The sequence below is a fragment of the Panulirus ornatus genome, chromosome 11 (genome assembly GCF_036320965.1).
Source record: "Panulirus ornatus isolate Po-2019 chromosome 11, ASM3632096v1, whole genome shotgun sequence".
In the NCBI taxonomy this organism is placed as follows: domain Eukaryota; kingdom Metazoa; phylum Arthropoda; class Malacostraca; order Decapoda; family Palinuridae; genus Panulirus; species Panulirus ornatus.
This window is the reverse complement of record NC_092234.1, coordinates 11,794,197-11,819,093: the sequence shown is the minus strand read 5'-3', so window position 1 is coordinate 11,819,093 and position 24,897 is coordinate 11,794,197. Positions and strand designations below refer to the sequence as shown.

Genomic DNA, 24,897 nt, shown 5'->3' with positions numbered 1-24,897 from the left:
AGGTGGGCGACTTTCACTGCCTGGCACACACACACACACACACACACACACACACACACACACCTGAGGACCTCCCCGGGCTCTCCCGCAGGCCAGATCGTGAGCACCTGAACCTCACACTCTACCACCACCACCCTCACCCTCACCAGCATGGATGGTGATAATCCAGGTGCATCAACACCAGCAGCAGCAGGTGCACACGAATAGTCTAAGCAACATCAATATCACAGCGGGCTAAGTAATAGTAGTGGGAGCAGTAGTAGTAAAAATTGTAGTAGTGGTAGTAGCAGTAGTAATAAAAATTTCAGTAGTAGTAGTAGTAGTAGTAGTAGTAGTAGTAGTAGTAGTAGTAGTAGTAGTAGCAGTAGTAGTAGTAGCAGTAGTAGTAGTAGTAGCAGTAAAAATAGTAGCAAAAGTAGTAACATGGCAGTAACGCTATCAACAGTAACAGCATGGTTAACAGCATCACAGCAGTAACAGCAACCACAGCAGAACACCTTCACAGCTCCCAACACACACACACACACACACACACGACTCGTTAGCCAGATCATTTACATCTTATTAAAACCAATCATTTGCATACACAACAACATGGCCGCAACAATCTATTCCAATACATTTCGGTCTACCGTCGCTTCCCTCACGTCCGCCAAACATCACCTTAAACTGTGTGTCTGTCTTATAACTTTAGCTGGACCTTAAGGGCGCTCCTCTAACTCAGGATTCAGTTTGCGACATATTCCATACAGCCGCAAGGCTGCGCTACTTCCAGTAGCAGGGAAATGGTGGACTACTTTGGTGCGAGAAGTTCTTCTAAGAGCTTGTGCTCCCTTTCGTCAACAGACGATGATACAGCATTGCCGAAGGCGTCTTTTTCACTCTCGGCAGAACAGCAGGAAGGCGAAGTCCGGTAACACCTACATATATATATACTTTACATTCCTGTATGGAATATACGTCTCACATCTGGGAGGTTCTAACTCTATATATAAACTATAGACAGTCGACACCGCAGCGTTCAGGTATATGAATCCTTCCAGTCTAATGCCAAAATCAGACCCACTTGCTCTTCGCCATAAGCGCTGGTTCACCCTCCCTCATCTACAGATATTACTCCTGTCTCCGCTCCTAAAGCAGGCTATTTGTATGTGTGTGTGCCCCAAACCTAAGGAATACCACGTCATACCCAGCAAGCCACTGCCCACATGATGGACTGTGTGGCGCATGGCAACTCAAAAAGAGTATGGGTCGCTGCGATTTTTTGCTTCCGACCACAACACCACAGAACCACTGGAACTATCCAGTGTCTCGTGTCTTCCGTTAACAGATACGATCCACCCTTTTTGAGAAGGCAGATTTGCCACTCCATTTCCTTCTCCTTCCTCCTTCTTTAACCCGTCTTTAACACTTCGCAAACCTGGCTTTTGGCGCGAGGGCCTCTGGCCTTGAACGAAGCCTTCGATATGAATAAAAAAGAAAAAAAAATACACAGGAGTAGTTATCTTAACGCTTGCCAATATGTATATATACACATACACACACCCCTGCCCAAAGCTGACCTGGGTGATCGTCAAGGTCAAAGGCGTCACGACTCTCGATGGTGTTCGGGTGGTCTACATACACGACCTTGAGATGCTGGAAGGGTTCTGCACACGACGCGTTCGGTATGTATGATCTTTCTTTTTTTTCCTACCCCTCATTATTTACAGCTGTTGGGGAAAAAAAAAGTATAATTGTAGTTACGCGTCCTTCATTAAGTGGCAGCCGTGTGCAAGGTGCAACACACCATCCTCACATGTATGGTTTGGAGACCGTGGCGTCGGGATGTTCCTTTAGCACGACGGTACGACCCTTGAGCACGACGGTAAGACCCTTGAGCACGACGGTACGACCCTTGAGCACGACGGTACGACCCTTGAGCACGACGGTACGACACTTGAGCACGACGGTAAGACCCTTGAGCACGACGGTAAGACCCTTGAGCACGACGGTACGACCCTTGAGCACGACGGTAAGACCCTTGAGCACGACGGTACGACAATTGAGCACGACGGTACAATCTTTAGGTATGACGGCCCTAGGCTCAGAGGTGACACTTAAAGAGTTAGGCCAAAGGCCACGCTATCATACCCACTCTTTAGGTCAAAGGCCACGCTATCATACCCAAGGGTCGTACCGTCGTGCTAAAGGGTCGTATCGACTTAAGAGGCGGTGGGGCTGTCCGGATCAGTGTGTGTGTGTGTGTGTGTGTGTGTGTGTGTGTGTGTGTGAGAGGCAACCTGTTTCCCGTGAACAGGTATTCCGTTATGAGGTGACGTACAGAGCCAACAAGCTGCCAAGATTCTCAACATCCCTTTCATTTCAGAAGAGACGTGACCCTACCTTCCGACAGATATTGCCATGAGTACGAGGCAAATATCTGTCAGTTCTTACTTGCTTCGACGATATGAAGATGAGAGTTCACGAAACACTGAGTCTGCAGAAACGCCCTTGAGTGTTGGTCATGGCTGTGAGTCAGGAAGCCAACCTTGCGAGGACATCTGGCACGACAGAAATGCAGCTGACGACTGTAAACATGGATGACAACACTGCATCCCGTTCCTCATTCCTCTGGTCACGTTGGTGACAGCCTGTACCGACGAATACAACGTGGGATGTGAAAAGTTTTCCCGGCTCCTTGAACACGACGATGAAGACGCAAGGACACGACGAAACGACCCTCGAACACGACGGTATGAGACGTGGGGTATGAATGGCCTTAACCTCTGACCTTGATCCTTAAGGGGTCAAGTAGAAAGCCGAGCCATCACTCCCCAAAGGGATCGTCCCGTCGTGTTCACCAGCCATCCCTCACACGGCAGGGGCCATCGGTCGACCACTCACACGACCTGTGATCAACATCACGACTTATAAGCACGATTGTAAACGAAGTCTCTCTCTCTCTCTCTCTCTCTCTCTCTCTCTCTCTCTCTCTCTCTCTCTCTCTCTCTCTCCCCTGACGTGCGTACATACCCTCGTAAAAGTGTGGTAACCACGACTGGCACGTTCTCGAAAGTCCTCTTCAATAATCACGGAGACCACGACGTGGTGGCGATCGAACAACAGCGCCTCCATCATCATAGCACAGCCCAACGTCACTCAATAACATACACAGAACTTCCACTCTGAACGTTCCTCCAACGTGTATATCAGCTGCAGTTATAAAGGATCCGAGTGTAGGTGCAAGAATAATAATAAGGGGGGAGGAGGCAAGTGGGGAGAGAAAGTGGATTCGAATTCCCTATTTCTAACTCGCAGACCTCGAGTCATCTACGTACATTATCGTTCTAGATGTGATGACGTATCATCTTATTCCACGCACATATCACACACACACACACACACACACACACACATATATACAAAAACACCGAATATTTCTCAACATAATCAGAACAACTTTCCTCCTTGATGGTATCTAATCATCTCTAATACAAGACTTCCACGTGTATTACGAAACTGTCATGAGTGAATGTCGGGTTTTAGAACGCTCATTTACCCCCGAAGTGTGTGCGGCAAAAACGTAAATGAACACCTAGGTACGTTCAGAAAACGGAACGGTGCTAACTGGAGACAATGACAAGGAAAGACTGGGAAATACGGAGTAGATAATTCTACAACGAAGAGAAACACGGGTTTAAAGTAGAAAACAAAAAAAAAAACTATGTTTTGAGGTAATGTCTCCACGAACGAATGGTGGTATGGAGATGAAAAGGATGAAACTGTACTATGTTTCCTGTATAATTCATGGTTGAATTCCTACGAGAGTGAGAGTCATAAGACTGTATGTAAGAGACGGAAGTCCTCGACACTGCTTTATGCTCAGGATGCCGTGTGAGTGTGTGTGTGTGTGTAAGGGGTGAGTCGATATATATATATATATATATATATATATATATATATATATATATATATATATATATATATATATATATATACCCTAGCCTGAGTCAGGTACCCAATTTATCGACCAACCCTTCGGCGTGGATGAACAGTTGGGTTCACTCAGTTGACGCAACCAGGAAGGATTCGAACCTATGCGCTCGACTCTGGGCGACCCATAAATGCGTCACGGTGAGGAACGCTAACAGATACACCACGGAGGTCCATTAATGCGTAAGGTGGTCCTTATCTGACTCAAGCCGGTGCGCAGGGCGTAGTCTGATCTTGGTGACGCAGGAGAGTAAGGTGGGCTGCGTGCGCACATACTCAAGTCATCTTCGTGCCAAAATTGAGGGAGTGGCGATGTGTAGTGGCAGACAACCTCCAGTGAGGATGTCAATAACTGGGCCCGAAATACCTGCTGACCTTCAATTAATAACAACAACAACAACAACAACAATAATAATAATAATAATAATAATAATAATAATAATAATAACAATAATAATAATAATAATAATAATATTAAAAATAATAATAATAATAATAATAATAATAATAATAATAATAATAATAATAAAATAACAATAATAATATTTACATATTCATATATTTATACATATCTATATATTCATATAATCATATATCCCCTCCCACTAGCAACAACACCAACAACACAAACTGCAATGCTGACAATGCAAAGACGAAGATCTGTCTTAATAACAAGGTCAGCCTATGGGAGAGCGAACCCAGGGAAGGAGGTAGGGAGGGTGGGTGGGTGGTAGGGAGAAGAGCTGAAGGTCTCCAGCAGCCTCACCCTCACCGGGGTAGGCTGTGGGAAGTGACAACGTGTGGTAATCCCACAAGGTGGCGTCGTACTTCCTCCTCCGATATTCCTCTAAACCACATGAGAGATATGAATCTGCTTTTCTCCCTAATGCATAAAACCCCACCCTCCCCTGTTCCATGACCGTAGGGATTAAGATGACATACACACACAGTAGGGAAAATGGGATGTAGGAAAGATATCATACGTGGGTTACGGGTCGTAAGAGGGTCACGGAGAACATTACAACCGTCGATAACCTGCGACAGGCTGGAATGTTGGACGCAGCTGGGTGAGGGAGTTCAGCAATACCCGAGAGAGTACGTAACGAACCCCTGGTGGTGGCGGCGGGAACGAAATGAGAAGCGAACACAGCGAAAACAGTGTGTGTGTGTGTGTGTGTATGTATGTATATGTGTGTGTGTGTGTGTGTGTGTGTGTGTGTGTGAAAGTGGAGGGGTGAAAGGTGAGGCGAGTCTCACCCAGTGAGTCACCCCCACACAGTGATTACCTCACTGTGTTCCTACTTAGGCGGAGGACCTGTTGTTCACTCCGTCGCTCACGACATGATCGGTGACGCGGGTCTGTCTTGGATGTGTTCCTCACTTCCAACTGGTCATCCAGACGAAGAAATAATAATAATAATAATAATAATGATAATAATAATAATAATAATAATAATAATAATAATAATAATAATAATAATAATACCATTTTCATAATGATTTGTCACCGTTATTTTTATTATCATTATCATCATTACTATCATTATTACGAGTTTTCTTTATTATAATAATAATAATAATAACAATAATATCAACACTATTAGTATTTCATTATCATTATTACTATCATTATTACGAGTTTTCTTTACCATAATAATAATAATAATAATAATGATAATAATAATAATAATGATAATAATAACACGAACAATAATGATAATATCAACACCATTAGTATTTCATTATCATTATCATTATGACCTTCACGGGGGCTGCAAGGAGACAAATGTACACTATATACACACCTGACAGTTATAAGGTTCACAATCTACCTCTGGTAATGATATATCTCTCTATGTCTTCACACGTGAGGCCAGAAGAGAGGGGGGTACATGACTAGGATGACATCAACAGCCACGGTGCCTCCTGGTCTTGCACAACACCCAACATCACACTCACTCAATTCACAGCTGGAGAGTGAGGCGTCGATGCAGCTGACACCACCTTTAGGGTAATATTAAGGAGGGAAGGGGAGAAGGGAAACAATGCAATGGGTGCAGTGGAAGAGTTAATTTGACTACGGAGATGAGGTTTTCACTGGACGAGAGGACGCGAGATGTGGGACGTGTGAGACGGATGGATCGAATTTCATCCCGGCATAAACGGTGCACTCTGGGAGGGACAGGGAAGGAGGGATAGCCAGTGCATCAAGGGTGGGAGAGCTGGTTCCTCTCTCTCTCTCTCCCCCACATTAATGCACACGACTGTCCACTGGATTTTTGTCAAGTGCGTCACAACACTGGACATTTTACCACTGCCAAGTGTGAACAACATGATATGAAGACACACACACACACACACACACACACCTTAAGGTAGGTAGAAAAACACCTGACGGATACGAAAAATATGGACAGATATGGAAAAGGAAAGCCAACGTCTTTGTTGACATTTCAATTCACATCTCTGAATCAAAAACGAAAAATGAAATAACAGAGACGAAAGATTAAGATTTTATGATCCTCTGTGGTGTAGCTGCAAGCGTCACTGACCATGACGCATTTATGAGCCGCCCAGGGTCGCGCGCATAGGTTCGAATCCTGGTTGCGGCATCCGGTCCACAGTCACCCCAGCTGTTCGTCTTCCCTTAAGAGTTGTTCGATAAATTAGGCAACTGGCTTAGGTTAGGATATATATATATATATATATATATATATATATATATATATATATATATATATATATATACATATAGTTAATGATACTGCCTCGATTGGAGCTCTCTCATTTGCCCGTGCCGTCTCAGCATAAAAAGAAAAAGAAAAAAAAAGGAATTGTTTAGAAACAATTCTACCAACTTCATCATGAAAAGTGAAAAATGAGAACAAATGCGGAAAAGAGAGAGAGGCTTCTAAAGACGTTTTTAAGCCAACCTCATTATTACAAGCAAAACACGAGCAAACACAGCTAGTACAGTGAGGTTTTGGGATGCCAGTTTCCATGAGGCTGAAAGTTACAGATGTCAATTCATACACACATGACTGTCTGAGGTCGTCTTGTATAGGAGGGGAAAGAAAAAAAAAAAAAAAAGGAAATATGACCCAAATGTCACCTGAGGCAAGACGTGACTGGAAACTGTGTTACAACCCTGTGTCTGAGCTTCTGGGGGGGGGGGGGGGGGGGAATCAAATAAATAGTAAGGCGATCGGTCTCTGGGGTTGAGCAACGGCTGGGAGGTGAGAGAGGCAGAGGTGGTGAGAGAGAGAGAGAGAGAGAGAGAGAGAGAGAGAGAGAGAGAGAGAGAGAGAGAGAGAGAGAGAGAGAGAGAGAGAGAGAGAATGCTTCACACACAATACCAACCAGATAACCCCACGAACACCCGTTGTTGACAATATATATATATATATATATATATATATATATATATATATATATATATATATATATATATATATATATATAGATAGATAGATAGATAGATAGATAGATAGATAGATAGACAGAAAGATATATCTTTTAAATCCACCTTTTACATTCATACACTCTTCCCACATCCACCCACGCACGCATAAATACGAACAGGACACCAGCACACGAACGAACGTCCTCTCATCTCCTCTGTAGCCAGGCCTAGGCCTTCCTCCCCTTTACACAAACACTCTCCCATTCCCACTACAGACCCCCTGTAACACCAGGCGAGCATGACTGGCGTCTGGGTGAGTGTGTACACAGCTCTCACCGTCTACAGAGGGCCAGTAAGAGCCTGCGTTACCAGCCTTGCATTCATGCTAATTCAGGCACTTATCCACTTTCTTCATTCCATACACTAACCTCCCGCTCATCTCCAGGAAGCCTCTACAGCCAATTAGCCTTCTAATCCCTGTCTACTGTTACTCAGTAATCTGTAACTCCCGATACATCTTGCTACTTTATCGTGTAACACCATGTGTAGTGCTGTTTAATCATCTGATAAACAGTATAATGGTATTTATTCATCAGACTCTCAGTGTATTGATATCTAATTATCTAAGCAGTGTGCGTCTACTACATGAGCAGTGTGCGTCTACTACATGAGCAGTGTGCGGCTACTACATGAGCAGTGTGCGTCTACTACATGAGCAGTGTGCGTCTACTACATGAGCAGTGTGCGTCTACTACATGAGCAGTGTGCGTCTACTACATGAGCAGTGTGCGTCTACTACATGAGCAGTGTGCGTCTACTACATGAGCAGTGTGCGGCTACTACATGAGCAGTGTGCGGCTACTACATGAGCAGTGTGCATGTACATGAGCAGTGTGCGTCTACTACATGAGCAGTGTGCGGCTACTACATGAGCAGTGTGCGTCTACTACATGAGCAGTGTGCGTCTACTACATGAGCAGTGTGCATGTACATGAGCAGTGAGCGTTCACATGATATAATCAGCAAATGCAAAGAAATCAAAGCATATTATTTTTTTCTCTTCACTTTTTCACCTTTTTTTTTCTTTCCCTCTTTAAATCTGTATTATTGGTTGTCTCAACCATACAGAGAGAGAGAGAGAGAGAGAGAGAGAGAGAGAGAGAGAGAGAGAGAGAGAGAGAGAGAGAGAGAGACTGGGGGGAAAATATGTAAGGCAGAGCGCAAGTTCAAACTAAGGTCAACCCGTAAGGCCACGCCATGACCTTGCCCTTTAACCTTATGACCTTTCCCTCCTGTGCACGTCTTCACCCTCCCGTAGCTCCCTGACTGACTGTAACTCGTTAACCTCCTGCATTGCTCCGCTGTCAACGTTAGGAACTTGGGTATGGGAGCGGGTACAGTAGACCTTGCGTGCCTGTACCCTTTATAATCTGTATCCCTTGTAACTCAATCTCAGAAACGTGTGTTTAACCCGCGTCCACAACAGTTTAAGTAGCGCCTGCATGCCTGTAACCCCTGTATGATCTGTACTTATGCCTGTAACCCCTGTATGATCTGTACTTATGCCTCTAACCCCTGTATGATCTGTACTTATGCCTCTAACCCCTGTATGATCTGTACTTATCCCTCTAGCCCCTGTATGATCTGTACTTATGCCTCTAACCCCTGTATGGTCTGTACCTATGCCTCTAACCCCTGTATGATCTATACTTATGCCTGTAATCCCTGTAAGATCTGTATTTCTATTCTAAATCCGTGAAATTATTCCCTGAATCAACTGTCCTCAAGAACCTGTATAGCTACTGTAACTACTGAACCTGTAGCTTGTATACAAGACCCACTCTTGATGTTCTCCCTACTTACACTTCTCCCTCCGCCTGAGCACTCTCCCTTTGTGACTATTAAGCACTCCCTTTTATCGCTATCCTATACTCTCTCTCTCTCTCTCTCTCTCTCTCTCTCTCTCTCTCTCTCTCTCTCTCTCTCTCTCTCACAGCCTTCCAATACCATCAACCTTATCTTTAATCTTATACCTCCCTTTCATTCTTATCTCTCTCCCTTTCCTCCTCAAATCTCCCTATAATTATCCTTAACTCCGTTTAATCCCTTTATCTGTCTAACTTGAACCCTTAACACTCACTCTTCCTTTGTCCTCCTACTCCTAACCCCCTTCTCCAGCAATCTCCATACTCCCTTCCCTTCTCATCATTAAGTCCCGTACGACACCTAATCAAAGCCCCTATTCAGCTCCTGCACCAAGACACACAAACACGCTCTCCAGAACACGATAAAAAAAAAACGCGTGATGGAAATGACAGTGTGTGGGATGGACAGGCTATGAGGTCGCCCTGTATATACTTCACCAGACCACTGATATTAAGGTCATGACCTGGCTACATTCAGCTACAGTCAGGGATAGTGAATTGCTGACCTGGCTACACCGCCCAGGGAATAAATAATAATAATAATAATAATAATAATAATAATAATAATAATAATAATAATAATAACAACAATAATAATAATAATAGTAATAATAATAATAATAATAATAATAATAATAATAATAATACTAATAATAATAATAATAATAATAATAATAATAATAACAATAACAATAATATGGTTAATTGCTCCAATCTAGGTATTCATTAACGACCTTAAAACATGACCTGATACACATGGTCTTACTGGCGATAAATAAAACAAAATTTGCAGTAAACACGGCGGAGAAAACGATTGCCCTCGCAAAATTTCGGCATCCTGTTTTCTTCGCAGCGCTCGTCTAAACTTTATTGAAGTCATACGTAAAAAAAAAAAAAAAACACTGCGATAGCTATTGATCGGTACGACTCCCTGAACACGACGCTACGACTCCTTGAGCAAGACCATAAGACCCTTGAGCACGAAGGGGGAGGGGGGGGTATATAAAGGCCTGGCCTCCAACCTGAAGGGAAAGGAGAGGAAGGCAAGGGTGTGTGTGTGTGTGTGTGTGTGTGTGTGTGTGGGGTGCGGGGGGGACTGGGGGCGGGAGGGGAGGTTAACTGTGGCGAAGAGCCTTCTCTCTCTCTCTCTCTCTCTCTCTCTCTCTCTCTCTCTCTCTCTCTCTCTCTCCAGCTCCTATCAAATTCAACAATGCACACACACACACACACACACACACACACACACACACAAATCAACAAAACATATCAGAACACTATATGAGAACAAGAAGAACTAGCCAATAGCCTAGCAGCAGACAACACGCTACAATACCATCACCAATCTGGTCTGGCCAGTCATGTGATCAGTAACCTCACACCGAACTCATCGCTTGGCTGGCATCATCAAGACCTGGGGTTTGAGGGCAAAACTTAACATCCATCACAAGCACATGTTATCATCCATTACAGGCATTAGTCATCCATCACAAGCACAAGTTATCATCCATCACAGGCACTAGTCATCCATCACAGGCACTAGTCATTCATCACAAGCGCAAGTTATCATCCATCACAGGCACTAGTCATCCATCACAAGCACAAGTTATCATCCATCACAAGCACAAGTTATCATCCATCACAGGCACTAGTCATCCATCACAAGCACAAGTTATCATCCATCACAAGCACAAGTTATCATCCATCACAGGCACTAGCCATCCATCACAAGCGCAAGTTATCATCCATCACAGGCACTAGTCATCCATCACAGGCACAAGTTATCATCCATCACAAGCACAAGTTATCATCCATCACAGGCACTAGTCATCCATCACAAGCACAAGTTATCATCCATCACAGGCACAAGTTATCATCCATCAAGGGCACTAGTCATCCATCACAGGCACTAGTCATCCATCACAAGCACAAGTTATCATCCATCACAGGCACTAGTCATCCATCACAGGCACAAGTTATCATCCATCAAGGGCACTAGTCATCCATCACAGGCACTAGTCCTCCATCACAGGCACAAGTTATCATCCATCACAGGCACTAGTTATCATCCATCAGGTGCACAAGTTATCATCCATCAGGTGCACAAGTTACCACCCATCACAGGCACATATGATCCATCACAAGCATACGTTATCATCCAACTAAGATCACAAGTTATCATCCATCGAGAGTACAAGTGATCACATCAAGAGCATACATCATCAAATCTCACCTCTCCTACATGAACTTCGACGCACACGAAACAACAGACATACACATACTATCAATTACATATACAAACAAATACACCTAAGTAATTATATATACAAACAAATACACCTAAATTATTATAAATACAAACAAATACACCTAAGTAATTATACATACAAACAAATACACCTAAATAATTATATATACAAACAAATACACCTAAGTAATTATACATACAAACAAATACACCTAAGTAATTATATATATACAAACAAATACACCTAAGTAGAAAAACATCCACAAGCATAAACACAAACACATACACAGAAACATTCACATAGACGGGGACCCATGAGCGTAGAACTACCTCACCGCACCAGACAAACAAGTGATTACACACGTAATTACCAAGTTGTACACTTGGGCAAGAGAGTTCTGTGCTTGTGCAGTCCTATCTCTTGTACTTTATCTATCACACAAAATTATAAACTTTTGCATGCTATCAGTGTGTGTGTGTGTGTGTGTGTGTGTGTGTTTTAAGCAACATCTGCGGGGTGTCAAGATTCATGTGTATTTATCCACGTGGTAAAAAGGAGTGAAAGACAAGCTGACATATTAAGCTAATACAATCATAACTGACACCCTGACTCACGCAAGCGCCCTCGGGCATGAAGAGAAACTTTCAAGCACGCACGCACACACACACACACACACACACCGGCGGCATGCTACAAGGTTCTCTTCTTGATCCGTATGAATGACTCGCCAGAAGAATTGGACTCCTACCTGAATATGTTTGCTGATGATGCCGAGATCATGACGGAAATAAAAGAGCGGGGAAGACTTCATCAACTAACAAGGGGACCTACAGAAACTCTACAGTTGGTTTTGATTGAGGATGGGAGAGAGCGGCGAAAGATGGCTTCAGAACCATATAATCCTGCCGGAAATAAGCTGCAGGAAGGTGAGTGTGAGAGGGGCTTGGGAGTTGACGTCTTCCCTAACGTGCTGTCCAAGTATTTCTACGAATGGTAACAATATTAAGAGATTACTAATATTAAGAGCGCTGAGTTTCAGTGAGGTGTTAGAGGACGAAGATTTTTACACCGGGGAAGAGCCGTGAGTGACTTACTTGACCACACTCTTTTGAGTTTTCAAAAGAGTTTGTCGACGTCAAGTGCGAACGGTTCTTTGAGAGGTGCGAAGCCAGAACAACCCTAAGGTGCGCTAAGGGTCGTGCCGTCGTGTTCACGGAAGGTACGGTTGGGCTCAGGTGTCATACCGTCGTGCTCAAGGGGTCACACCGTCCTGCGCAAGGGTCACACTCAAAGGTCACACTGTCCTGCTCTAGCGTCACACTCAGCCACATCGTCCTGCTCAAGGGTCACACTCAGTCAAATCGTCCTGCTCAAGGGTCACACTCAAAGGTCACATTGTCCTGCTCAAGGGTCACACCCAGTCACATCGTCCTGCTCAAGGGTCACACTCAATCAAATCGTCCTGCTCAAGGGGGCTCACACCGTCTTGCTCAAGGGTCACACTCAAAGGGTCACAAAAGGGTCAAACCGTCCTGCTCAAGGATCACACTCAATCACATGGTCCTGCTAAAAAAAAAGTGTTACAAGAAACTGCTTGTGTGTACATACGTGCCTGAAGATTTCTCTGCTTGCCTGAGGTTGTGTGAGGAAACCTCTCGTGTGTATGATTATATTAGCTTCATATGTCAGCTTGTCTTTCACATCTTTTTACCACGTGGATAAACAGACACGAATCTTGAGGCGTACAGATGTTCCTCACCACACACACACACACACACACACACACACACACACACACACACAGACTCTCTTGGCAACTCTATATTAAAAAAACTAACTCTTCCTTCTCTCCCTTGCTTCATCGCGACGTAATAATACTGTTGTAAGAGACGCACATGGAACAAATTGATGACGTAAAATACGCAGATTTCGTACAAAATGCATAATACGGGAATAACAGCACTTAAAAAAAATGGTCGTATTACTTTTCAGCTGCACAGATCACAATACGCAGTTTAACATCAGGCCATATTTGTAGCGCCTCCACGGTCACATAAACTGAGGTCAAAATACCTCCGAAGAACAGTCCTCGCCACTCGTCCCACACCCACATCGCTGACGGTGACTTAAACACAGGTTATAGTTTCGCATCATCCCCTGCGAACGTCCCAGGACGTGTATAGGTTTGAAAAGCACCAACAACAGAGGACACAGAAACCACAAACATGAACGAAGTTTTTCCACTGGGTCAGAGATAAACAAAATGCTCCTAAGCAGGAAAAAAAAGTTATAATTTCTCAGGTGTGGGGAGAATAAAGGAGAAAAGGACGAGTAGAGATACCAGGCAGACACAAACACCAGTACGGCACGACTGAACGAAGTGGAAGACTCTCGGGGTGATGATATGAACGACATTACCTTCTGCAGGCACAACAGAGCAGCTGCAAGTTGCCACTTTCCCACAGTATGGCTGGCTGGATCTTACGAGGAGCCGAGACGAGAGAAGAGAAGCGAAACCAAGTGATGACGCTCTTCAAAGCACTAATGCTCTTAGGAGTGATGCTGCCGTGTGCGAACAACACCGATCAAAGAGGGAGAAGATGAAGATTTTACCATGAGGCGAGAGAGAGAGAGAGAGAGAGAGAGAGAGAGAGAGAGAGAGAGAGAGAGAGAGAGAGAGAGAGAGAGAGAGCAGGAAGGACGGAGGGGGTGTGGAGGGAGTGGAAGACAAAAAAATCTAATCACGAAAACATAATGATCACCCCCAAGCAACTTTACAATATATCAGAACGCTTCCTCTCAAATATTTCACTCGTAATTAACACGTTACGGCGGTTTTATTTTATAGAATGGACCAGTAATTGCGGAGGCCCTCCTGCGGGACAAAACCTGAGGCGCTAGGCGCTGCGTCATTGTTTTCCGCGCGGGAAATGGCGAGAAGAACTACGGAGGTAAACAAAGCCAAGAGCCCGGCCGACAGTCCAAAAATTATCTCCTTTCTCTCTCTCTTTGTTTTGCAATTTGCCGCTCGTTGCCTCTGTTTGCTGCTGAAAGACAGGGGAGGAGGGAATTACAAGACGAAAGGAGTAGGAGAAGGGCATATACGTCTCTGTTGTGCTGTTAGATTTGAAGGTCATTAATGCCAGCAAGGAGGGCGAAGAGGTGGAGGGATATGTGGGACAAAAAAGAGGTGATGAAAAGGAAGGAGGATAGGAGGAGAAAAGGAAGAGGAGGGGGTCAGAAGGTGTGGAGGAGAAGGGAGGAGGATTCAGGGTTTTCTGTTAGCGGCTCAATTCAATAACTTTTATTTACATATGAAAAACCTCAGCAAAGGACTTACGCCCACAAATCCTTTACGGTCAGATCAAAGCCCAAACCATTATACCCAAAGGTCGTGCTCACGTGATTAAAGAATATAACGTCGTACATATGGGTCGTACCGTCGTGCTCAAGGGTTGTACCTCTATACACTAAAGTTTAACAATGCTACGAATCAGAACCAGTAAACAGAGCCGATTCTATTAAGACAATGAACCCAGAAAAACAAACTGCTCCTTCTCGAAACATAAAATCAAGTAACTTGCTCACTAAATACGAACGTGGGTTGAGGTTATGGGTGTGTGAGGGTGGCTGTACCTGATCCATCCACTGAAAACTGGGGGTGGATTTAATGACGACAGACAGATAGATAGAACACACCTTAGATATACTGTGAAAACATGGGGGTCCGCCCTTAAAAAAAAAAAAAACGATCACAGAAAACGGACATTGCTTTCTCGGGACCGCTAGACGTGCCTATGAAAAGATAGTTATATAGTTTTTTTCCAACCGTCTTTCTTCAACGGTTGGTATCCAAAGTCACGAGACTCATTAGAGATAATGAATAGTGAATAATAGCGACAATCTGGAGAGTGGGTGGTTAAGTACGATGGAGAGTCCTGAAAAGAGTCTAACCTGAGTACTACTCATTCTTCTACTACCACTTACAACAGTAGTAGTAGTAATAGTAGTAGTAGTAGTAGTAATATTAACAACAACAACAACAACAATAATAATAATAATACTAATAATAATAATAATACTAATAATAATAATAATAATACCGTCATTACATAAAATATTACTGTAATCATCATCATTATTTATACACGACGCAACTACCACAGACAAAAATGCCCTACCGTCACAACCCTCTTCTTACCCCCCTATACCACAAAAGATACACACACGTTGACCACAAGCCAGACCTCGCTAACCACAGAGGCACGCGTCACCACACATTTCCTACATGAGGCCCAAACTAGACTATGCTTCCACTTGGTCACCGTGCCAGAAGCACAAAGAGCTATTAGAGAAGGTCTAGAGGAGGTCAGCAAAGATAGTACCAGAATTAGGAGCGAACTTACATGGAAAGGCTGGAGGCTTTAAATGTACTTTGATAGAGAGAAGAGTGAGGCGTGACTTGATCATAACCTTTAAGTTTTTTTTTTTTTTCAGAGATCGAAAATGTGGACAGTGAACAGTTCTTCAACAGATGCAGTGAGAGAACAACCAGAGGAGATAACATGATATTAAGTAAGGAACTTACTCTAACATTACACGAGTGGTGGATGAATGGAACACAATGACTGAGGATATGATTAATGTAGTCATCATACAGAGGTTTATAAGGTGTATGAGAACAGAGATGAGGGTCCCACGAGTATACAACTTTCAACCTCCCCTCTTACAATATATACAGGTAACTGCCAATAAGAATAAATGAACAGATAGATAAATAAATAATTAATAAACACACACACACACACACACACACACACACACACACACATTGGAAAGGATCACAACTGAGCACGTGATCAAGTGTATTCCTACGAGTCCACGGGGGAAATGAAACACGATAAGTTCCCAAGTGCACTTTCGTGTAATAATCACATCATCAGGGGAGATACAAGAAAAAAATATAACAGTCGGTTGATATACAACGTAGACTGGCCTTGGCCTCGTGTGGTACCTTATCACAGTAATTTACACTTACTTGGCTGGCTGTAAATGACAGTAAATAGAGAATCTCAAAATCATGTATACCTTGCGGGGCTAAGGCAGTCTCCTCACAAACCTCCACCGGTCTCTACGATTGCACACCTCACCTCACTCTCCAGCACCGCCTCCCTCACCGACCCAACCCCTAACTCCAACAACCCTCCTATACTGTGCCCTTCGTCATTAAGACGGTATCATCTGCAAACAGTACAACCCTGCGTTCTTATCTCGAAGCATCAACTAAGTTATGAACGGTACAGGGATATTCCTATGCATCATTACGCGCTATCTTTCACCTATCTAATATTACCAGGTATAGAGTATCTGCACGAAATTATATATGTGACATTTTATAACTTCCATCTATCCAGTAAAATAATGGCATATATGAGATACTTTTCATCAAAAATGATCTCACTGGACAAGAAACTGGTTTGTGTATATGTACATTCTCCTCTCTCTCTCTCTCTCTCTCTCTCTCTCTCTCTCTCTCTCTCTCTCTCTCTCTCTCTCTCTCTCACCGTCTATCTTACTCATCTTAACCAAACACACACACACACACACACACAAACACACACAGATGAAGGCACGCATTACAGATGTAATGAAGACAAAGATGATGATGAATACATTAACACACACACACACACACACACACACACATACACACACACACACTATATAAACACGGACATGCAAATCAATGTGGATATCTGAGAAAACTTATAAACACTGACAGAGCAAATACTAAAGACTCCCCCTTGGCCAAGCCTCTACCTAGCCCAGCCATTTCCCTCGGGGCTGGTCTCTCCCTTGGCCCAGGCTCCCTCCTCGCTTGGCCCAGCCTTCCCCTGGCCCAGCCTGTGGCCCGTCGTCCCGCCAAAGGGCCTGTGGCCAGCCGAGCAGGCAGTGACGGACCACTCATGAGGGGGGGGGGTGCCGTTAGCAGGAGGCCACCTGTCGTAAACCATTACCCCCGTAAAAGGCTCCGCGTCCTGGGTCACCGACCCCCATTGGCCTATATGGTTCCCACTCGCTCTTACTGCTTCCACCACCGACAACAACACACTCGCCTACCACCTACGCCTCAGCTCTCTCTCTCTCTCTCTCTCTCTCTCTCTCTCTCTCTCTCTCTCTCTCTCTCTCTCTGATTACTAGCTATATGTTACGGGGAGGGAGTTTTACACTCGTGCTGGCCCGTCTCTTAACGTGGACTTATGCACTATGTCTTTACTCCTGCGTATGTATATACACAGACACATATACACCCCAGCCTGGGCTAAGTAAGCATTGATCGACTCGCCCCGAAGGGGAGAGGATAAACACCTGGGTTGGGTATGACCGAGTGGCGTGCTTAGGATCTAAACCCCTACGGACACGATCCTGGGCGAATCCAAGCTGACAAACGTTCAACTCAAGTCTTGCTTACTCAATAGTACCTTTACACCACATTCACACATCAGCCACACGCCAGTCAATGCATCACAGTGACCCGTGATATGCTCGGCCATCATCGCTACCAAGAAAAGAAAGCTAAACGATACATTCGTATGGAACTTGCAACACTCGCTTGATGTACCTCTCGTCTATACAGCAAATCTGACAGTCATGCGTCAGGATAATAAATCAATAAACAGCGAAGGACATCAAGTTGCAGGACGAAAATAAGAAAAAAAAAAGAAACTATAAAGTCTTGAGGTAAGTGTGCGAGTGTAACATCCACTGTCAATGACCAGCACAAGGCACCATAAACAAGCGAGCCAATCCTGTTAGGATTATTGACAATAAATGTTTACAATTTCTAATATACGAGCAGGTATCAGACACATTAATATCAGATAAAGAGCCGGTGTATTCAAAATAACCCACGTATATAAGACGGGCAGAACTGATAATAATACAGCTGCTTGTTGTATGGTCATCAAAGTGGTATCAATAAACTGGAGAGAATTCCGACACACTTTACAGGCAGGCAAAGGTAAAGGCATGTAACCTGTCTCCGTGGTGTGTGTGTGTGTGTGTGTGTGTGTGTGTGTGTGTATACCTCCAGAGCTGAGACAGACGAGCCTGTAGGGTTGGTGAGCAGTGATTCACGTGCCAGTGTTCCGCTCCTCTCCCTCATTCTCTCCATCCCACTCTCACAATCACAGGTTAACACGGGGGGAACTTAACAGCTTACATGATCATGGCAACAGCCCTTGAGCTATTCTCAACCACCCCCTCCTCCTCCTCCCTCCTCAACCCCCATCTAAGTGAAAAGTGGCATAGTTTACAATCACTTACATCTAGAGTCACACACACAGTGTTTCACGTCAGAGATACAGTGTTTCAGATCTCCAGAGGCGCATTATCATATCCAAACACAGCAATATAAAAACAAGGCTAATCGTTGCAATGAAAGTCGTGCGGAAAAAAAAAAAATATTAGGGATGAACACACGACCTGTGATAAAAACATTATACCAGCACCTCTGCCTGGGTCTTGTACGTCACCCCTGGTGATAACAGCAACGTATCATTTTCCTCTCTCTCTCTCTCTCTCTCTCTCTCTCTCTCTCTCTCTCTCTCTCTCTCTCTCTCTCGTTACCCCCGGCATGCACCACCTGCCTTGAACAAGCCCAGCGAGTAACCCTCACCCTCCAGAATGTTGGTGCAGCATCTGCCACACACACACACACACACACACACCCTCTCATCCCTCCACCTCCCATTTTCTCCCCTCCTCCATCCCTGGAGTGGATTCCTCTGTCGTTAGCTCGATGATGATGATGATGATGATGATGATGATGATGATGATGATGTACCTTCTCCTCTCCACCACGTAACGCCACGAGCCTTCTTCTTTTTCCCTCCCTCCTACCTCAGTTTCTCCCACCTTGCCTTTTCCCCCACCCACCTACCTGCAGCTAGCTTGGTGGTGTACTCCTTGTTCTCCACGATGTAATCCAAGCCGATCCGGGAATCCATGACGGCTCTGATGGCGGACACGCACTCCACCTGCAGGAGGACACAACCGCTTTACAACGCAGAAGGTGGCATGGGCGATGGATAAATATATATACACCTGGATAATGAATACATGCAAGAACACTAAGAAGGACAGGGGCCAAGTGAAATATAAGGGAGCGACTTAACTAAACAGACGTGAGGGATCGTCAAAGAATAAATGGCAAGAGGAAAGTCAAGTAGGATTCTAGTACATACAAAGGAAGGAAAGAGTACGACATAAAAGCTGAAACTTAGCAGACACAACGTAGCGGAAAGAAGGTGGGGATCAGGTAAATAAGAGGTAACAAGCTGGGAATTTAGCAGACAAGAAGAACCAGAGTACATCAGAGATTCGACCTGTATGACACGAGGTGGAGACACTATAAACACAAGACAGGGACCTTGTGGGCACAAGACAGGGACCTTGTGGACACAAGGCAGGGACCTGGTAGACACAAGACAGGGAACTGGTAGACACAAGACAGGGACCTTGTGGACACAAGGCAGGGACCTGGTAGACACAAGACAGGGACCTTGTAGACACAAGACAGGGACCTTGTGGACACAAGGCAGGGACCTTGTGGACACAAGTCAGGGACCTGGTAGACACAAGGCAGGAAACAAAGAAACCAGGTAGGAAATAAGCAGTACTAAACAGTGTCTCCATAGGTCTTCTAACCCCACCATCCAGGCAGAATCCAACGGCACTTCTTCCTCTTCCATTTCTACCCTGTCTTCGCTGGACCAAGTGTCTGACGCTAAAATAATATCTGCCCGTGTTATAGCCGGGCATATTTTTTCCTGTCGACTGCGACGAAGTGCACTGTGAATGTGCCACACTGACCCTCCCTGACACGTGGTGACCTTGGTCAGTACTGGTTTAAACGGAGTCTTTCCTCTGACAATGATGTGCACATTTCTGGGTATCAGATCTATAACATTCCTCAATGAGGCACTGACTTCCGTAAGTACGTAGACACAAGGAAGGGAACGGGTAGATACAACGTAGGGAACATGTAGACACAAGGCAGGGGCAAATTAGACACAAGGTAGAGGCAAAGTAGATACAAAGTAGGGGCAAAGAAGAAACCAGGCAGGATTCAAGTTAGACACAAGGTAGGGGCTAAGTAGACACAAGGTAGGATTCAAGTAGACACAAGGCAGGGGGTCAAGCAGACACAAGGCAGGGGCTCAATAAACACAAGGTAGGGGTGTCAAGTAGACACAAGACAAGGGGAAAGTAGACACAAGATAGGGACCCAATAGACGCAAGGTCGGGAACTACAAGACACAAGAGAGGAAATTTCGAGAGAGAGAGAGAGAGAGAGAGAGAGAGAGAGAGAGAGAGAGAGAGAGAGAGAGAGAGAGAGAGAGAGGCGCGAGAGAGACCCACCTGGAGATAAGCGTCGGGGATGGAGTTGAGGCCTCGCTCGCACAGCCCGGCCAGAGAATCGAAGAGCACTGCCAAGCCGTCGAGGCGGAGGAACTCGTGCACCCAGCCGGCCCCGTGCTCGCCCACCCTCCTCCTGAGAGTGGTGTAGAGTCGCGCCGACGGAGAGCTGAGGAGGGCGGCCACCAGCTCCTCGGGGGCACTCGACGACCACTGCCAGCTGCAGGAGACGTTGGAGGAGGCACGCTGCAGGCGGCTGGAGGCTTCTGAAGGCAAGAGTTCGCCTGTGAACAAGAGAGAGTTGGGGAAAATTACCTTAAAGGACGTTCTATCGGAGTATAATTACATTCTGGGTTATAATATAACCCACCTACTATCAACATTCCGGCCTTACGGTACAGCCTACCATTAAACTTTCCTATTTTCTTCATTATTTTCATTCACACTTTCATTCCGTTCATCAAGGAATGGAAGAACAACTGGGGATAATATATGTCCTTGTTAACTTAATGGATGGTTATAATTTGCATATCTATTTTCGCTTCTCTTTCGTCTTTTCTCTGTGTTTTGATTCTGTCGTTTTCCATACACACACACACACACTTTCAGATTCATTTCTCACTTTCCTGATCTTTGGTACCAAGTTCGGCTGAAATCATTATAATGTTTATGATTAATCTAATTCTACTCTACTCTTATGACACTAAATGTGCCACTTCCCTCGCCCATATAATACCATCGTGTATTCTTTATTTTCTTGAATTCTGTCCCATCATGCTTTTCTATTTTGTTAACGTCTTTATTCCTATTTACTGGTATCATCTTACTTATTCTTTATAATGATTGATACAAAAAAAAAAAAACACTGACAACTGCTGTACAAGTCTTCAAAAAATTTTCCATAACGAATTAGTGAACAATCTATGACAAATACTCTATATTTACAACTTGTTTACACAGACAGACAGACAGACAGACAGACAGACACACACACACACACACAATAATCTTACCACAGGATAATGAGTGTATAATTTACTTAAACGTCGAACGAAAACGAGAATTCATATACTTATGTAACCTTGTGAACTGAAAGTTTGTCAACCCTTCCCTTCCCCACTTTGACACGAGCCAACACCCAACATCTGGGCGAAATAACCTCAGCTTGGCCTTGCACTCACTCAAGGGTCATGACTCAAGTGTAAACTTACACAAAAACCACAAGCACTAACTAGGTGTAATCTGCAAATGACAAAACGGGCGCGATTTTCCAACCTGGCGTCATTTTCCAGCGGCATATAATTTCCCGCCAGAAACTGGCGCGTTTTCTTTGATCATTTCCACCCGCGGCGTTGAAATCCCGCCGATGCAGATGCTGAGTGGGAACTGGCATCAATAAACTTCGTGTAGAATGTTAACCGAATGACAGACATTGCACAGCGGTCGCCAGGATGCCATCGGGAGGCCCATGAGTCCGAGATGAATGGTGAGATAAAAGTTGAGAAGGAGGAGGAAAACCTCTTCGTTGGTTCGTTATTATACATCTGGCTTGTCTGAGGTCTTCTTCTACTGCTGCTGCTTCAGTTGAAGTTCTTGCTCCTATTATTGCTACTGCTACCTTTGCTGAGGTCGTTACCGCTGCTACTGAGGCTGCTGCTGTTCAAGCTGGTGCTGCTGCCTTGGTTATTGTCTCAGCTGCTGTCGTACCCGTTGCTAATGGTACTGTTTACTCCCACGTCGCTTTCTTTCCTGTTGCCATTGTCTTTAGTGCAGCAGTTGCCATCATCATCTTAATCATCATCATCATCATCATCATCATAATAATAATAATAATAATGATAATAATAATAATGATAATAATGATAATAATAATAATAATAATGATAATAATAATGATAATAATAATGATAATAATAATAATAATAATAATAATAATAATATTAAAATAATAATAATAATAATAATAATAATAATAATAATAATAATAATAATAATAATAATAATAATAATATACTAGCTTAAACACCTCCCCAAGTTTGACTAAACTGTTTCAATAAAGACATTAAGATTTACGCTCAAGCTATACCCAGTGCTAACTTCAGCCGTACCCCGTGCTAACTTGATCTCAATAACCTACACAGCACTGTCCAAGGCTGCCCTACCCTGGCCTAACTCTAGTCTAGTTAACCTTGTGTTGGACCAGACGCTTCAAGAGCTCTCTGGCCAGCAATATAGCAAGCTACGCTACCTTAGTCAATCCTGAAATCTCAGTTACATTATCATTCTTATTATTACTATTATTATTATCATTATTATCATTATCATTATTATTATCATTATTATTATTATTATTATTACTTTTATCATCATTATCATTATTATTATCATCATTATTATTACTATTATTATTATTATTATTATTATTATTGTTATCATTATTATTATTATCATTATTATCATTATTATTATCATTATCATTATTATCATATCATCAGTATTATCATTATTATAGTTATTTTTATTACATTTTGCGTTGGAAGCTCCCGTCACGGACAGAAGCCCACATCAAGGCCGGACCTTAATGGAAATATAGAAAAGGTTTTGAGGTTTATTGTCTCCCTTTTAGTTCATTTTCCTTCATACAGAACAACATACTGATGACAGGTACGGGTTATACCATTCGGGTAAGTGATTCCTTAACAACTAAAGTAATAATCTGAGATCGAAATATCTAAAAATTGACTGGAACTCCATACAAAAAAAAAAAAAAAATCAGACCTTACGTGTTTATGTAAATAAAACGTCCCCGAGGGATTTAAAATTAATTCCCTCAAAAAAAAAAAAAAAGAAAAAAACTGTGTCCTTGAAGTGCATTACAATGGTCGTCCGAAATGCTGACATAGCATTTCCTATGAGCAAAGCCCTCCTTCAGTGGGATTAAAATATTTCGAAGCCAGATTAAAAAAGTGAATTCTTCAGTGGAAGCAAATATATATATATATATATATATATATATATATATATATATATATATAGAGAGAGAGAGAGAGAGAGAGAGAGAGAGAGAGAGAGAGAGACGCAGAGGATTCCACAACGAACGAAAAGTCCCGGGATGGGTTTCAGATTACATCGGTTCTCAACCGCTTTGGGCACGACGGTACGACTCCTGAGCAAGACGGTACGACCCTTGGGCATGCTGGCGTAACCTTTGGCTTAAAAGACTGAGCCATCGTACTCAAAAGTCGTAAAATCGCCCTTAAGCTTAACGTCGCGTCTCTGGGTCGTACATCGTCGTGTTCAAAGGTCGTACCTTCATAATTAACGGTCGTTGCGTCGTGCTCAAGGCCAACACCATCTTACTCAAAGAGAAGTTAAATCTCAAGAATCATTTTCCCTCGCCAAGTCTTCGAGTGACTGGTCGAAGCCCGGCCCACACCACCTCCCCCGCGACACCTTGTTCAACCCGCCCTCCATAACAGCTACCACTAAATTGGGCAAGGTAACTGCCTGCCAACTCGCTAATTCACCTCAATTACTCAATCGCCCCCGAAACTGAAAGTCAGGAGCAATTGGCCTGTTCAGGGGCTTCGGAGCGACACGACGGTGGCGCGCTAGTCAAATGAGGAACCTCGCCTTGACTTTCTGAAGTTGCTGTGAAACCCTCGCTTCCCTGGGTACAATTAGCCAATTAAATATGGTTTATAACAATTTCCTACAATACTGAAAACGTCTTCTGGGGAAACTCATTTCCACAGTGTTACGATCGCGGGTGATTTGCTTCCATGCTATTTCAATATGTTGGTTTGGGAGAGGCCCAAGTAGGCCCCACTTTATACTGCCGGTTGGCAACACTGCGAAACCCCCTTCCACCAGTGTTGTGAGCTGAGAGAGCAACAACACTCAGTGTTGTGAGCTGGCAAAACAATAC

General features: G+C 43.8%; 1 protein-coding gene across 1 annotated transcript in view; it reads right to left on the bottom strand.

Annotated features, from left to right (window-relative positions):
* The window catches only part of LOC139751279 (uncharacterized), a 306,373-nt gene that overhangs the window by 100,471 nt on the left and 181,005 nt on the right, over positions 1 to 24,897 (bottom strand). Inside the window, exons 3-4 of the mRNA XM_071666592.1 lie at positions 20,973 to 21,253; positions 19,492 to 19,588 (exon numbers count right to left, since the gene is read on the bottom strand). Coding sequence (XP_071522693.1) covers positions 19,492 to 19,558 — 67 coding nt within the window. The 5' untranslated portion in view covers positions 19,559 to 19,588; positions 20,973 to 21,253. The remainder of the gene's footprint in view (positions 1 to 19,491; positions 19,589 to 20,972; positions 21,254 to 24,897) is intronic.